Source organism: Polypterus senegalus, chromosome 2 (genome assembly GCF_016835505.1).
Source record: "Polypterus senegalus isolate Bchr_013 chromosome 2, ASM1683550v1, whole genome shotgun sequence".
NCBI lineage: Eukaryota > Metazoa > Chordata > Cladistia > Polypteriformes > Polypteridae > Polypterus > Polypterus senegalus.
Genome location: NC_053155.1, coordinates 278,608,099 through 278,625,111, shown reverse-complemented (window position 1 = coordinate 278,625,111; position 17,013 = coordinate 278,608,099). Strand labels below are relative to the sequence as shown.

General features: G+C 36.2%; 1 protein-coding gene across 1 annotated transcript in view; it reads left to right on the top strand.

The window, feature by feature from the left end:
• Nucleotides 1-13,648, top strand: part of LOC120524520 (olfactory receptor 6N1-like) — a 35,530-nt gene extending 21,882 nt beyond the window's left edge. The window contains exon 3 of the mRNA XM_039746355.1: nt 12,831-13,648. Coding sequence (XP_039602289.1) covers nt 12,831-13,648 — 818 coding nt within the window. The remainder of the gene's footprint in view (nt 1-12,830) is intronic.
• Nucleotides 13,649-17,013: the final 3,365 nt, after the last annotated feature.

Genomic DNA, 17,013 nt, shown 5'->3' with positions numbered 1-17,013 from the left:
CTCAAGCATATAATATTAGATTAGACACCCTTCCTTTTATCATTGCAGAACAGTTTAAATACCTCGGGGTAAACATCACAAGTAAACATAAAGCTCTTTATCAACAAAATTTATCGTCTGCATGGAAAAAATTAAACAAGACTTGCATAGATGGTCAACCCTTCATCTCACACTAGCTGGAAGAATTAACACTGTTAAGATGAATATTCTTCCTAAGCTCCTTTTTATTTCAAAACATACCAATATACATTAATAAATCGTTCTTTAAGCAATTAGATTCAACAATAACCTCATTTATTTGGAATTCTAAACATCCACGCATCAAAAGAGCGACCCTACAAAGACAAAAGGCAGAAGGCGGCATGGCTCTACCTAACTTCCAGTTTTATTACTGGGGCAAATATACAGTCGATAAGAACCTGGACACAAATAGAAGAACATACACAGGCATGGACCGCAATAGAAGTAAAATCCTGCAGTACTTCTTTGTATTCCTTGCTCTGTGCTCCAATAAACACACGTTATCGGCAATACACTAATAACCCAATTGTGCTCCACTCACTTAGAATCTGGAACCAATGTAGAAAGCATTTTAAGACGGAGAAGCTTCTTTCTGTGGCACCCTGCAAAGAACCACCTCTTTCAACCCTCACAAACATATGCAGTTTTAATATCTGGAAAAATTTGGAATTAACTTGCTTAGAGATCTTTATATAGACAACGTCTTTGCATCCTATGAACAATTACATTCCAAATTTAACATTCCAGCTACAAATTTCTTTCACTATCTTCAAATCAGGAACTTTGTTAAACAGAACCTTCCAGATTTTCCTCATCTTGCACCCTCATCCACGCTGGAAAAATTATTGCTCAATTTCAAGGAGTTAGACTCCATCTCTACAATATATAAAATCCTTTTACAATCCCTTCCTTTCAAAGATCCAAGAGGACACTGGGAAAATGACCTCTCAATTAATATATCAGAAAAGGAGTGGAAAGTAGCAATGCAGAGAATTCACTCAAGCTCCATATGCAAAGCATACAATTATACAACTCAAAATTATATATCGAGCACATCTGTCTCGACTAAAACTCTCCAAAATGTTTCCAGGGCATGATCCAACCTGCGAACGTTGCAACCAAGCCCCAGCCTCACTAGGTCACATGTTCTGGGCCTGCACCAAATTAACATTATTCTGGACAAAAATTTTTAATTACCTCTCAGACAGTCTTGGACTCACAATCCCTCCTAACCCATTAACAGCTGTGTTTGGGGTTCTTCCAGAGGGTCTTAAAGTGGAGAAAGACAAACAAATTGTGATTGCATTCACTACACTTTTGGCACGCAGACTTATTCTGATAAACTGGAAGAACCCAAACTCTCCTCTTTTAAGTCAGTGGGAAACCGATGTGTTATATTATTTAAAATTGGAAAAATCAAATACTCAGTTAGAGGATCTGTGCAGACTTTTTTCAAAACATGGCAGGATCTAATCAGTAATATTTTGAAATAAGTTTATAAAGCACAGAGAATTTGTTGATTTAGGTATTTTACAAGCCTTAAATTTTACACGTTTGGCTTGCTCTCTCTCTCAAGGGTGGGGATCGATCTGTTCTTAGCATAATTTTTTTTTGTAAAAACTTGATTGCTATGTATGGATTGTAATAAAATTAATAAAAAAATTAAAAAAAAAAGAATACCAGGATTTTACATGTTAATCTCTTGAAGGAGTGGCATGACCCGCACGGGTTTTACACTTCCTTGGTTTCTGTCTCTCAGTCCGATGTTGCCATTGGAAATGATTTGACCGACTCGCAAAAGACAGAATTGTTATCTTTGATTGAGCATAACACTGATGTTTTTTCAGACTTGCCATGTGTAACTAACCTTGCAGAACACAAAATCACTACTGAACCCGGTGTTAGGGTGCAGATGCAGCCGTTTCGGATTCCGGAAGGGAGACGGAATATTGTGTGTGGAGAAGTGAAGAAAATGCAGGAATTAGGTGTAATTCATGAAAGTAAAAGTGATTGGTGCAGTCTGGTCGTATTAGTCCCATATTGACAACCTGTTGGAAAAACTGGGTCAGGCAACCTAGTGCCTCTTGAGGATGGCAGTTGTGAGAAGACAGCATTTGCGACTCCTGATGGACTTTGTGAATTTATAGACTACCGTTTGGTCTTCATGGCGCCTCTAACTTTCCAGCATATGATGGATCAGATCTTGCGTCCTCATTCCGAATATTCCGGGGCATACCTCGATGATATCTTGATTTTCAGCAATGATTGGCAAACGCATTTAGAACGTCTTCAGGCTGTCCTTGAAAGCTTGAGACAGGTTGGCTTGACAGCTTACCCTAAGAAGTATAAATTGAGTATGTCTGAGACTCATTATCTGGGTTATTCTATGAGCAGGGGTTTACTCCGGCCATAGTTTAGAAAAGTGGACGAGATGCTTGCTTACCCACGTCCAGAAATGCAGAAACAGGTACACGCTTTTCTGGGACTTGCTGGTTATTACAGAAGATTCATCCCTGACTTTGCAAATAGGGCTGCTCCTCTTTTAGATCTTACTAGAGGCAGGAAAAACAGCCCTGTTTTATGGACAGAAATTTGTGAATGTTTCTTTTGTGATTTGGAAACTGCTTTGTCTTCTTATCCGGTTTTGCAGAATCTCAACTTCTCTAAGGATTTTGTTCTATAGACAGACGCAAGTACATTTGGTGTAGGCATTATCCTGTCCCAGGTTTTTGATGGGGAAGAGCACCCAATCACATTTTTGAGTAGAAAATTGCTTCCTAGGGAACGCAATTATTCGACTATTGAGAAAGAATGCTTAGCGATTAAATAAGCTGAAGAAGTGCTTCGTTATTACTTATGGTGTCGAAATTTCACATTAGTGACTGATCATGCTCCACTTCAATGGTTATACCGTCAGAAGGATACGAACTCTCGTCTCATGAGATGGTTTTTTGGGCTTGCAACCTTACAGTTTTACAGTCAGACATCGACCCAGCTCTGAACATATTAATACTGATGTCCTGTCACACCTGTCTGAACCTGCTTTGGAGAGTCACTTAATTCACAAAAATGTGAATAAAGCTGATGGAGGGGGTGTGAGCTGGGGGAGGATCGCACCCCTAGAGGATACAAACAGCACCTGTCAGATTTGGATTGTTTGCTTTTCTCTCTCTCTCTCTCTCTCTCTCTCAGACATTCCCTGCTCCTCGCACTCCTTTGAAGAGGAAGATATGTTTGCATTCTTTTAATTGTGAGACGGAACTGTCATCTTTGTCTTGTCAAGGAGCATGTTTAAAGTTTTGGAAGAGACATATGTTTGTTTGTTTGCATTGTTTGAATAAAGTTCCTGTCTCTACAGCCTCCTCTGTTTCTGTGCAAATCTGTGACCCAAGTGTGACAATATATATATGTACACACTGTTTATACATGAGGCCCCTGGTGTGCCATAAAAACCTACCAAGTTTAAATTTAAAATAAAAACAAAACAAACGAAAAATAATAATTACAAAACAATAAAAAGGAAAACATACTCAAGCCAGGGAATAAACCCTAAAACATTTTAGATTCCTTTAATTCTGACTTTTCAATCCTTGCCTGTTATTGACTATGATTTAACATTTCCTGACTCTTTGCTCCTCTCAGCCCCACTTTGGCTCTGCATAACATTAACTCATATTCAAACAATTAGGGTCCCAAAATGCATCATTTAGTAGGATGAACTGTAATTAAGTTAATAGCAACAGAGTACATCCTACACATATTATTATTTAACTGATGCCTTCATCCAACGCTACTTACAACCCCAAATCAGAAAAAGTTGGGACAGTGTGGAAAATGTGAATAAAAAAAGAAAAAAGCAAGTTATAAATTCTCCTCAAATTTTATTTCATTGCAGACAGTATGAACACAAAATAATTAATGTTTTTTTTTTGTCAACATTATTTGATTTGTAAATAAATATCCATTCTTGCCATTCAGGCTTGCAACACATTTCAAAAAAAGTTGGGACAGTACAGCACTTACCACTTTGTACAGTTCCCCTGTCTTTTAACAACACTTAAAAGACGTTTAGGCTTTGAAGAAATCAAGTGACTAAGTGTTGCAGGTGTTAGTTTGTCCCATTCTTCCTGCAAACAACGTTTTAGGTGCGCAACAGTACAGGGTCTTCGTTGACGCATTTTTCGTTTCAAAATGCGCCAAATATTCTCTATAGGAGACAAATCAGGGCTGCAGGCAGGCCAGTCAAGCATCCTCACCCTCTTCTTACGCAGCCATGCCTTTGTTATGTGCGCAGTATGTGGTTTGGCATTGTCTTGCTGAAATAAGCATGGGCGTCCCTGGAAAAGACGTCGTCTTGAAGGCAGCATTTGTTCCTCCAAAACTGAGATATACTTCTCAGCATTGATGGTGCCATCACAGAAGTGCAAGTTACCTTTGCCGAAGGCACTGACACAACCCCATACCATGACAGACCCTGGCTTTTGGACTTGTATCTGGTAACAGTCTGGATGGTCCTTTTCCTCTTTGGTCCGCAGCACACGGCGTCCATTTCTTCCAGAAAAGATGTGAAAAACCGATTTGTCTGACCACAATACACGTTTCCACTGCACAATGGACCATCCCAGATGCCTCTGAGCCCAGAAAAGTCGACGGCGCTTCTGGAAACTATTTATGTAGGGCTTCCTTTTGCCACAATACAGTTTTAGCTGGCATTTCCTAATGTAACTACGTACTGTAGTGCTTGAGAGTGACTTCCTGAAGTAGTCCTGAGCCCACGCAGTTATATCATTTATTGATGAATGACGGTTTTTAATGCAGTGTTGTCTGAGGGCTCGGAGATCACAGCCATTCAGTTTAGGCTTGCGCCCTTGGCCTTTGCGCACGGTAATTTCTCCAGATTCCCTGATTCTTTTCACTATGTTATGCACTGTAGAGGGAGAAATGCCCAAATCTCTTCCTATCTGTCTTGGAGAAATGTTTTTCTTCATCATTTCAAAGATTTTTGCCCGCACTTGGTGACAAACTGGCAATCCTCTGCCCATCTTTGCTCCTAAAGGAGTAGGCCTTTCCTTGATGCTGCTTTTGTACCGAATCATGATTGCAATCACCTGTTAACATCACCAGTTTCAAATCACATCATTATTTAGTTATTATACCTATTTACTACCCCTGAATTGCCTCCATCCCAACTTTTTTTGGAATGTGTTGCAAGCCTGAATGGCAAGAATGGATGTTTATTTACATATCAAATGATGTTGACCAAAAAAAACATGAATTATCTTGTGTTCATACTGTCTGCAATGAAATAAAAGTTAAGGGAAATTTGTAAATTACTGCTTTATTTTTTTATTCACATTTTCCACACTGTCCCAACTTTTTCTGATTTGGGGTTGTACATTTAACATACAATTACTTACATTTATTTTATTGCTCCAACAGGAGCACATGCAGGGGAAGTAAATTGGCGATGGTCACACAGTGTTAGTTGCAGGACTTGAACCCTCAAACTTTGGGTTTGAAGTCAAAAACCACCACATCACACTGCCTGCATGATAAAATGGTGTTATTTGTACTGCATAGAAATGGTCACCTCTGTGTTTCTTGTTAATATTTAGCAAGAAAACAATCAAATAACCTTTCCACTCCACTCATGATATCAACTACTTACAGCCACTGTATGTGTTACAACTGTTTACAATGTCAGTGATGTTATAAGGTTTTACCAGGGAAGGACTGTTATTGGCTCACTGATACCAAAGTGTATTCTCGTGGAACTAACAATTTGAATATTAAAAATAAAGTTTTGAATATTGGCAGTAGATGGTATTTAGTTGGAAAGACCGGTGCAGGAAAACATGATTGATCTCCAACAGAAATAGTTTGTTGGGTAAATGTATGTGAATGCTGGTGTACACATCCTATTTCAGCATCCATGATGCATTGTGGTTCAATACAATTAGTACCAGAAATGTATTTATTTTGGGGATAGTTTTGGTAAGAAATGAGCTACTGAACTCCTGCCTCATGGCCATTTTTATTGCATCATTGAACTATTACGCAGCACACCATTTCCTAAAGGCATAATCTACGTTCCAAGTTGAAAGTCAAGTCATGGATGTGTACATACAAGAAACTTTAAAAAACTGTTTTATTCAGCCTTCCGATTGTCATTTACAATTAGGATAATTTTCATCAAGAAAAAAGACAGGAAATCCTGAACATGTATAGATTATCAAGAATTCAATAAAATTACTATAAAGAACAATTATTTATCAGTATCAGTATTAGTAAACAAAATGACCAGTTCCATGATCTTTACAAAATTAAACTTACGTAGTGCATACAACCACTTTCACATTTGTGATATAAATGAATTGAACACAGCCTGTAACACTTCATAAATACATTAAGAATGCAAGGCCAAGACTTATGGTTCCCTTTTTCTGCATTGACTTGGCAACATGTGTAACTCATATTACAACATGCTCCCTTTCTCTTTTAAAGTATTTAATAGTCCTGGAATTGCAAACTGCAACCTTTTATTACCTTCAATCTCTTTAGGGGCCAGTCAGCACCATATTTACAACAGTAAAACAAGTTACCAAGATTCAACTGACTTTGGTTAGTTTTTAGCTTTAAAAAGTCAAGATTTTGAAATAACTGGAGTCACCTAAAGTTCAAAGGAAATATTTTAGACGCTGCATAAATCTCACAGTTGAATTGAGTATACCTCATTTTAAGTAAATCCAATCTTTTAATATTGTGTACAGTATACTGTAAAAAACACAAAAATCAAAGGTTTGTTTCATGGGTTTTCCAGTAGGCCTTCTAAGTTACTGAAAAAAATACAGGTGAAATTCCGTTACAACGAAAATCTTTACAACAAAATTTTCATTACAACATAGTATTTTTATGGTCCGGACAGTTTCAATACATTCAACAGATATTTTCATTACAACAAAGTGCCCAAAAGACCTTGAAATCCCTGAATGAATCATCTGCAGAGCAGTTAGTTCTGTGGTCACAGATCAGTTGTGATCCCTGAACACAAACATTTTAAATTTTTCAAACTTTCCTGAAACTTTTTTTTTTGCTGTGTTTGTTTTCTGTGGTTTTCAGTGATACCTTTTGCTTATTGCTCTTCAACATTTGAAAAACATCCATTGGAATTTAACTCAATGTCACCCTCCTATAGAAATGGCAGATGCCCTTTCAAGAAACATTCCGATTAGTGCGCCACTCATTCAAGAAAAAGCAAAAAGCAAACTCACTGTTGTGAGGTTTCTAAACTCTTTTGGGGCCTCTCCCAATGGGATGACATGCCAAAGAGTGTCCTGAAGCGTGATCACTGTGTCTTTGGAAGACTGTTTATCCAATATCAGGGCAACAGCAGGCTTACAGTGCTTCAGTGGCTCACTGCCGATGCAACTATGAAAAGATCTTGATGGGTGATGCAAGGGAACAATATTACTTGGCCACTAACCTGGTCACTACCCTGCCTGATTCCTGTGTCGGTGTATAGAAGAGTGGTAGATCCCGCTACAATAAAAAACCATTCTGTTCCTGTTTCAAGCTGAATACAGCTGGTTTTGCTAAAGTACTGAGACTCAGCCTCGTGTTTTGGAGTGCAAGACTTTAGAAGAAGATTTTACTGTCAGCTGGGATTGGCTAATTCGATTTCGGGATCATTTTGGAATTTCAGCCAGAGCAATCTGTGGAGAATAATTTGCAGTTCCAATTGAAAAAGCAAATGAATGGCGTGGAGATGAAATCAGGAAAATCATTTTAGCTGATGAGCCAGAAGACATCTACAATGCTGATAGTACTGGAATCTTCTACCACCTGCTACCGCTTTGCAGTTTAGCACATTACATTCCTTCCCTGCGAGTATAAAGTGAACCACCAAGCTTTTTGGAATTTCTTCCACGATGCTCTGGTGCAGCGCTTTGAGCCTGCAGTTGCCCTGCCCTGGCAACGGACAAACAATCTTACAGAGATGCGGTAATCGCTCTTCAGAAACCTCACAATATAATGAAGAACAAAAGGAAGATTCTATTTCTGATTAGTAACTGTGCTACCCACAGCATGCATCCACATTTAGATAATCTTTGAGGTGAATTCCTCCCACCCAATTGAACAGCAGTGCTTCAGCCATTAGATTTGGGTATCATTCACACCCTGAAAGTGTATCACAAGGAAATGCTGAGAAAAATTCTCTTTAGCATAACTTGTAGATAGGAGGAGTTCAAAACTAACATGAAAGAAGCAATTGAAATGACTTTAAATGCCTGAACGCAAGTTAAATCAAGCACTATACCGACAAATAAAGAATTTCATTACTACAAAATTTTCATTACAATGAAATTGTTTTTAGGTTCTGGCACTTCGTTGTAATAGAATTTTACTTGTTGTTCTAATCCCTTTCTCCACTGATGCAGAGAAGATAGGATGTTCATGATTGAAAGTAAACATATTAATTTGACGTGTTACATTTAGAAAAAAATGTTCAATTCTTTGCTTAAAATATTAAGATTTCCTTTATTGCTTAGGATAATGTGTAATATGCATTATTATCAGAAATTACAGTAAAGAAAATGTAATTGAGAATTGAATTGTTAAATATTTATATATATATTTTTGCATAATACACATTCACAATCCCTTTTTATCAACCTACATATATTTCAATCTGTTTCAGCTTCAAATACAGATCAAAAGCTGATTATCATGTTAGTGGGTTATCTACATCTCCACACAAGTAAGTTTCTTGACAGTAAAGTGAAATATCTTGATGACACTTCAGGATCTCTTGATTTAAACCTAAGAAAGGAAATGCCTGTTGAGCTAAGGACAAATTCAAATAAAACAGTAGCAAAATTCCAAAATATGTTAACTACAGCTTCTTTTACATAACCCAATTAAAATTAGATTATCAGTGTAGTACACTAAATAACTCAACAGGACAAGGTCTAATTTTGTGCTGATCCCAGGGCATGCTAACTTCATTTAAGCCTTTTTGAAGAAAAACAGAAATGCAAAAAAAAAGTACCACAAACATTTATGCTAATTAATTTTAACATCTGAAGCAGAGCAACGGGCGCTAAGCAAACTCCTGTCAACCATGGAGAATTCACTGCATCCACTGAACAGTGTCATCTCCAGGCAGAGGAGTAACTTCAGTGACAGACTGCTTTCACTGTCCTGCTCCACTGACAGACTGAGGAGATCGTTCCTCCTCCACACTATGCGACTCTTCAATTCCACCCGGGGGAGTAAATGCTAACGTTATTCAAAGTTATTGTCTCCTTTTTCATGCATTTTTATTACTCTTTAATTTAATATTGTTTTTTGTATCAGTATACTGCTGCTGGATTATGTGAATTTCCCCTTGGGATTAATAAAGTACCTATCTATCTCTAATGACTGCTATTAAAATGGCCATAGTTCCTTAAGTCTTCAAAAGCTCTGACCGAAACTGTGATGTATAAAATTAATTCAAAGTAGCAGCCACAGGCACATTGACTCATTGACCAAGTATTGTCGTGGAGGGGGAGATTTTTGGGACCTTCAAATCCAAAACTTAAAGTTATTTTGGAGAATCTAGGTGAGTTTCATTGGTGACGTTGTTGGGCTGATTGTTCTACTATTCTAATGGGTGAAATTTAAGAATAATAACACTCTTTGTTTCAACCCACTACTCTCTACATTTTAATATGAAACAATGCTCTGGTCTGTTTCTGGTCTACTGTAAAATGTCATTACTGACCATCATTTCTAAAGTGGATTTATAATACTTTAATAACCAATTTTTGGTGTTGTTTGAATTCAATAGCAAGAAAGGTTTAAATAATCTATCATTGATACATATTTTGAATACTTTACCATATTTTTAACATTTTTGGTAACATATATGTTATATATGTTATTCCTAACCATTATTCCATATTAATTCAAATACTATTAAAAGCTGAAGAAAAAGAGGTGCTGGTGATGATAGTTTACTGTACTGAATAAAGAAAACTCTAAAAACAGAATTAAAAATATATAAATGCTGTAAGGGTCATGACAGTGAATATTTTGCAGCATGCAGATTGAAAAACTGGACAATATAGTTAAATGAATAACATACACTGCACATGAAATCAACAAAGCCCCTGGTATGTATTATTATTTTTTTCCATTCATACTGTAGCTTATTTCCCTGTGAAACCCAATGTATTCACAGTAGATTGCTGCACATGATAATTGAAATGTTTTAAAAATAGATCATTTGTTCATTCATCACAGGGGAAAGTGATTTTATATAAGAGGCCATGCAAATGTGTAGAAGGAGCATCTTAAGAGAAACACACCTTATGGGTGAGTAAAGAAAGAAAGCAAAGAAAGTCAGTTTTTTTTATTTATTGATACAGTTTTTTCTAATTCTTTTTTATCTTGTACATACTCTTTATCTAACACTGTTGAGTGATTCTGGATTTTTTCACTGTACCATACAAAACTGCAGAGAATACTTTAAAATACTTTGAAGATGCAGCCTTTTTATCCAAAACTTACTGGCTATACAGTATAGAAATTAATAATACAGTTCATTTTTATTTAATGGCTTAATTTTTAACTTATACTATTGTTAAGTATGTTGAGAATATTAATATATCTAGTAATGCATTTTGCATTGGTTACAACATTGCTGAGTGTTTGATTAATGAATTTTTTACAATGACTTCATTTCGATGTGGTATATTTTTTATTTTATTTAATGTAAGTTTGTAAGTTATGTTAAAGAACTAAAGTGTGCTTACCTCTTTGGCAACTACTTATTTTGAATGTTGAATGTGTATGTACAGTGTGTCTTGTGTACCTTTTTAATGTTTATATAAAATACATTCACCAAAACAATACATCAGACAGTAAACCATGAATATAGACCACTATTTATGTTTATGTTCAGTTTAAAATTCTATGTTCAGTTATATAAATTCTTCTTTTTAAGGATCGTTTGCTGTTTCCTGTGTTGTGTTTTGATTATCTTTAAACTTTCAGTTACTGCATTATATCTTTTAATGATCACAGGAAAATAATTATATTATTAAAAGGGTAACACTTCAGTTTAAGTAATGAATCTATTACTTATTTACTCTTATTTAACAAGACCTTAACAAAAGCTTCTTTTAGCCTTCATACACTTATAAGACATCCATAGATTGATAATTCATCTCTGTGCAGTATGGCATATTGGCATTACAGGAAAATGATTTGTTAATATGAGGGATTCACAGGTCTTGTGCTAAGTATGCAATATCAAGAGAAATGTGTTTCACTTAAGCCATCTCAGACCACTCCAAAGTGTATCGGAGGTATTTTCTGCAAAAATGACAATGGACATAAAAATTATAAAATGAAAATGTAATCTCTCTTTTGCAATTTAATTTTCAAAGTCTGAACACAGAAATGCTGGAAAGATGAAAATGAAATAGCCTCATTTCGAATTTCATTTTTAAAGTCTGTGCACAAGAATGCTCCAAAAATTTAAATTAAAATGAAAGAATCCCATCTGCAATTTCATTTTCAGCCTGAACCACAATGAAGCTACAAAATTGAAAAGTAAAATACAAATAAACACTGGCACCAACTGCTGCTCATTGAATTTTCATTTTCAGGTTTTCAATATACAAATAGTAACAGTTAGTGTGTGGGGCTTGGCAATTTTCCACAATTTTCTATCCTTCGTAGCTGTAGAGCCACTTGATCAATAGAATACTTCGCACTTTGACCATGTTAACTAATTCAATGTAAATAAATGTAAATTATGACAGTAAAACCTCTTTTATGTTATGTTAAATATTCTAATTCAATTGCACATTTATTACATCAGAACTACAATTATGCATGGTCTTCAGGTTTTCTCAGACTGTTTTGCTGAAAAGCGTGAAAAGATCAAAATCATGTGAATTAAACACAGTCGAAGTGTAAAGTATTCTATCGGTCAAAGTGGCTCTACAGCTATGAAGGACAAAGAATTGTGGGAAATCAAGGTACAAAGCCCCGCCCATTCACCCGTGCTAGTTGCATGTTGAGAACTTGAAAATGAAAAACGGAAATGTGTTTCACTTTTAATTTTGCAGTTCAGGCTGAAAATGGAATTGCAAAAAGGGTTTCTTATTTTTCAGCATTTCATTTTAATTTTTGCAGAAAATACCTCCCATACAAAGTGAAGTTTTGTTAGCAGGTCACATTGCAGAGATGAATAAAAATCTTACGGATGCTTTGCAAGTGTTTTGAAGACCTTTTTTTCAACAGCCATAATAATTCAACTAATGTAACAATTGTAAATCCACTTAATCCATAAAATAATTAAAATCTTTCGCTCAATATAGACTACCAGGATTGTTTAAATATTAAATTAAACAGATTAGCTTTGCTTGATGGTTCTTAAATTAGAACCAGGGAATTCTGTGGCTTCTGTTTCCTGTTACAATTAGTTTCTGAATCAGACTAAATATTGATTATACTGTGTACTATTTTGTATAAGCTTAGTAAATCAGAGAAGGACGATTCACCATTGCACTCAGCAATACTCTAACGTTACTCTCTTCATCTCAGTCCTGCTTCTCTAGGTCAGTCTAGTATGGAATCATCATGGATTAAACGAAGACTGTTAGGAAACTCTAGCCAAGACCCTATTGTGGAAATTTTTTTTCTTGGCTTTGCTGGAATTAAGCAATACCCACAGATGCTTGGAGTGCTATTCCTATTTATTTTTATATTAAGTGTATGTGGAAACATTTTTATTTTCTGTGTTATCAAAAAAGAAGAACAACTACACACTCCAATGTACATTATCATTTCTAATCTTGCTTTATCAGATATTGTTTACAGTATAATCATCATGCCTAAAATTATTGAGATGTATCTGTTCAATAATTATGCAATGCAATTCAATGCATGTGTGGTTCAGATGTGCTTTTTACATTTCATTGGTACTGTAGAAAGTTTTCTTCTTGTAGCAATGGCTCTTGATCGTTATGTGTCAATATGTAATCCTTTAAGATATCCATCATTAATTACACATAACTTGACATATGTAATGTGCTTAGTTTGTTGGGTATGTCCTTTATTTGTTCCTGGTCTTCTGTTTGCCTATTATGTTGGGCTGCCATATTGTGGACCTAACAAAATACCACATTTGTACTGTGAATATGGTTTAGTTGTACGGCTTGCTTGCACAGATACTATCAGTAATGTCAATGTTGGAATAACCCTGGGATGCGTAATAATGCTTGGCTGTTTTTCAATTATTTGCCTGACATATTTACAAATAATAATAGCAATTTTTAAAGTTACTCAACCTGGAGGCAGATCAAAGGCTTTTTACACTTGCAGCACACAGTTGGTAGTTATCTGCATTTTCATGTTACCAAGAATATTTGCATATGTCAGTCTTAATTTTTTTTACATGCCATCTGATCTTAGAATAGCATTAGGGTTTTTTTACTCTGTTTTCCCACCATTCATACATCCTGTCATATATAGTCTGCGAACTAAAGAAATACGAGCCTTTATATTGAAATCATTCAGGACGAAAAGAATTAATATTCCTGGTGAAAAATTAGAAAATATTTCTGCATAATATCTTTTCAGTTGTTCATTTTTAAGACCTTGCAACTGTAAGGTGAACATTCAGATACAGTACTAGGCAAATTCATGACTGTTGTATTAATTCAAATGTCTTATCAAATACATAATACATAAAGGCAGTTTAACTTATGTAATATTCTTAAAAGTAATGCTCATGATCTAAATAGCAAATCTAAATGTGTAGGATTCATTCTTGTGTACTTTAAATTCCAGTAATTGAATTAAAACACTAAACATCCTTCTATATAAAAGCGGTCAGATTGTCCTTCCGTCCCATGAGTGCTACGCAGGTGTGGAGTTTCACACACGCCCTGTCCATTTTGCAATGCACGATGGGATTTGTAGTTTTGTTTTTTTCAGGTAAAAGATGATTTTCTACTCCAGACTGTGTGATATCTTCTTCTTATTTCTTACTATATAAAAGCGGTCGGGATTGTCCTTCTGTCCCGTGAGTGGAAAGCGTAGCGGTATTCCGCCTATCACAGACTAACTACTTGCAGCTTGCGGTACAAAGCGACATGATGTGAGCATAGTTCTGGTGCTCCCATCGTTCCCTTTCTTTTGTGCGCGATGCGCTGGAAAAATAGACAAAATTATGTCTCTGGAAATAATTAATGTTTTTGGAGTACAAATGCCTCACTGCGTAGTAAATATCAGGGGGGTTCAAAAGGGCGACCTCAATATAGAAAAAAAGTTTAAATTTCATCACAAAAATAACAAACTACGAGTATTAAAGTAATACCGCTCAAATGCAATATAACCAAATTAATGAGTTTGTATAAAATATCAAATTGATCTACATATTGAATTGCCTTAAGAAGTGGTCACCTTAAAAGGGGGGTCAGCCTAGTTTATAATAATGTTTGATTTCTTTAAACCATTTCACTTCTAGTAGTATGACAGTATTTTGTGAAAACATTAGCACTTTTACTTTCTTTCAAATAGCTACAGTATGTATGCTGGGTAGGTAACTTCATTTAAAATAAACTGCTTATAACAGAAAAATAATAGAATAAGTTTGAATAGTATACTTAGGAATAAGTCATAAGATACTCTGAATATGAAAAGTGATGTCTGAAAAAGTATAATACTGCATCATAAAAGTGGCAACTCATTGTCACAAAACCATAAACAGTAACAATAACAATGAATGACAGATAATAACTCAGCTTCTACACAAAACTAAAATTGAATTTTAAACTGGGGAAGGTCACCAATAGGTTTTGGTTCTTACATGCAAATTAAAAATGAGTGGAAAATAGTCACAGCAAACTTTCAGCAGTGTGTCTGTACAAAGAAATTTTAAACAGAATTGCCTTTTTCTGTCACTACCATTGCTGCAGCCCCTTTCTAATATAATTTTTGAATCCTGTAACCACACAAGGTTTAACAACCGTGGAAGTGTCTTAGTTATTGCTCTAGCATGGAAACGTACAGTACATGGACAGTTGAATGGCCTTGAATGATTTTACCTCATATTCCCTTGTGGTCGGGTGCAGGAATAACAAGACTGGAAACACTGAGGAAACTGTGGTGCACCAATCGGTTCACCACTTTTATTGTCTGTGGACAACGAAATCAAAGCACTACGAAATAAGTAACACTCGTAGGTATGTGTCCTGTAAGCAGGACCTCAAATGAAGGTTTGTGTAGTTGCAGTCACTCTAGCAGAAATCCATTCAGTGAGTTGCTATGACAATACCCAATCATGTTGGAAGAGTTATTGAATCCATAGATCTAGCAGGAATGACTTAATTTAATATTGATTTAATATATCATTAGAATTGTTTAGCAAAACATATTTTTCTGTCATGTATTTGGTAAAGTATTTAAATAAAAAAGTCAGAAATTTTGTTGATTAAATGTTTGTGTATCCTTTTGAATCTACTTTGGAATCAGCTTAGATATCACTGTATTCCAGCTGGCAATGAATTGCTATTTACATATTATCTCTCTTCTAATAACCTTAATGTTTATGTCAGAAGAAACAAAAGAGAGACTTTATTGTCTGAAGCAGATTTCATGAAAGTTGTTAACCTCTAATCCCCCAGTTTCCAGTAGACTGACTACCAGCCTGCTGAATTAATGGTTATTATTTTACCATCTAAGATTCAAAGTTAAAAACTAAGAAATGCTTATGCTCAAATTTACATAATTTATTGTCACGTGAAGCCATATTATTATTATTTTTTTTTTTTACTTTGTGTGATATTAAGAGAAGAAAGTGTGAAGTTTGTGAAGCATTTTTTAATGTCAAGGGGAAGTATACAAGTACATCCAAAGGTAAAACAAGCACAGATTAGTAATTTTATGCTCCTTTAAAATATTAGAAATAAAATACAGTGATCGTGTATAGTCCTGGGTAGGATGGTAAACTGCATCATACTCTGCAAATGGTTCTCCAACGTTCAGGTAAAACTTCAGAGTTGGTGGCAGGATTGGCACTCCAGCCACCTTAAAAACTTTACTCAGCTCTGTAATGACAGACAAAACTCCAGGGATTCCAGAAAGAGCTAATAGGGTCAAACATGTTGGGGATTGGAAATTAGTGTGCCGCTGAGGCGTTGCCAACTTCATGGTGGGACTTGGGCCCCAATTTGAGGCAGCACATCTAGGTATGCGGGTAGAAAGTCTTGTCTCTCCAGCATGTTATTCATCTTCCTCTGCTGTTAGAGGAGCTTTGTAAACTAAGTATTTCAGTGGTAGCACAGAGGTGCACAGACCTGGGACTGGCTAGATCTTTGGTAGCCACCAGGAGTCGCTGTGACTTATGGGCTCCGTTGTGCCTTATGACCGGAGTACGCCACGGTCATGTGACGGGTTGAAGTAACTGATTGCCCTGACCCGGAAGGAGTAGGGAACTGTGGACTCCTGGGACAGGAACACCTCCGGGTCAGGGGCTATTTATTGATCTAGTCACTCTGATTGCTGTCATACTCAGGGAGTACTTGTTGCTGTGGTGTATCGGATATTTCTGATGGTGTCCAATGTCACTCCTTTCAGTCAGTCTGTCATTGTCCAACCTGCTGTATCCTAACACAGGGTCAATGGGGGTCTGCTAGAGCCAATCCCAGCCAACACAGGGCACAAGGCATCAAGCGTATTATGAGACTCCGATTAAAGCACTCACTGGGTGCATTTTTTGTCTCAATGAGGGAATCATTTTATTTGCAGCTGTGCTAGGTGGTTCAAAGGGTACCTGCACACTCCTCTGGCCATGGATGACAACCACTGGCACTGACAGGGCTGGCTATGAGGATTGTGTTGGACCCCATGGGTCTGTTGACCATGGTGAAAGTGGTTCCATGTTTCTTCACTTTGAAAAGGTCAATAACAACAACAGCATTTATTTATATA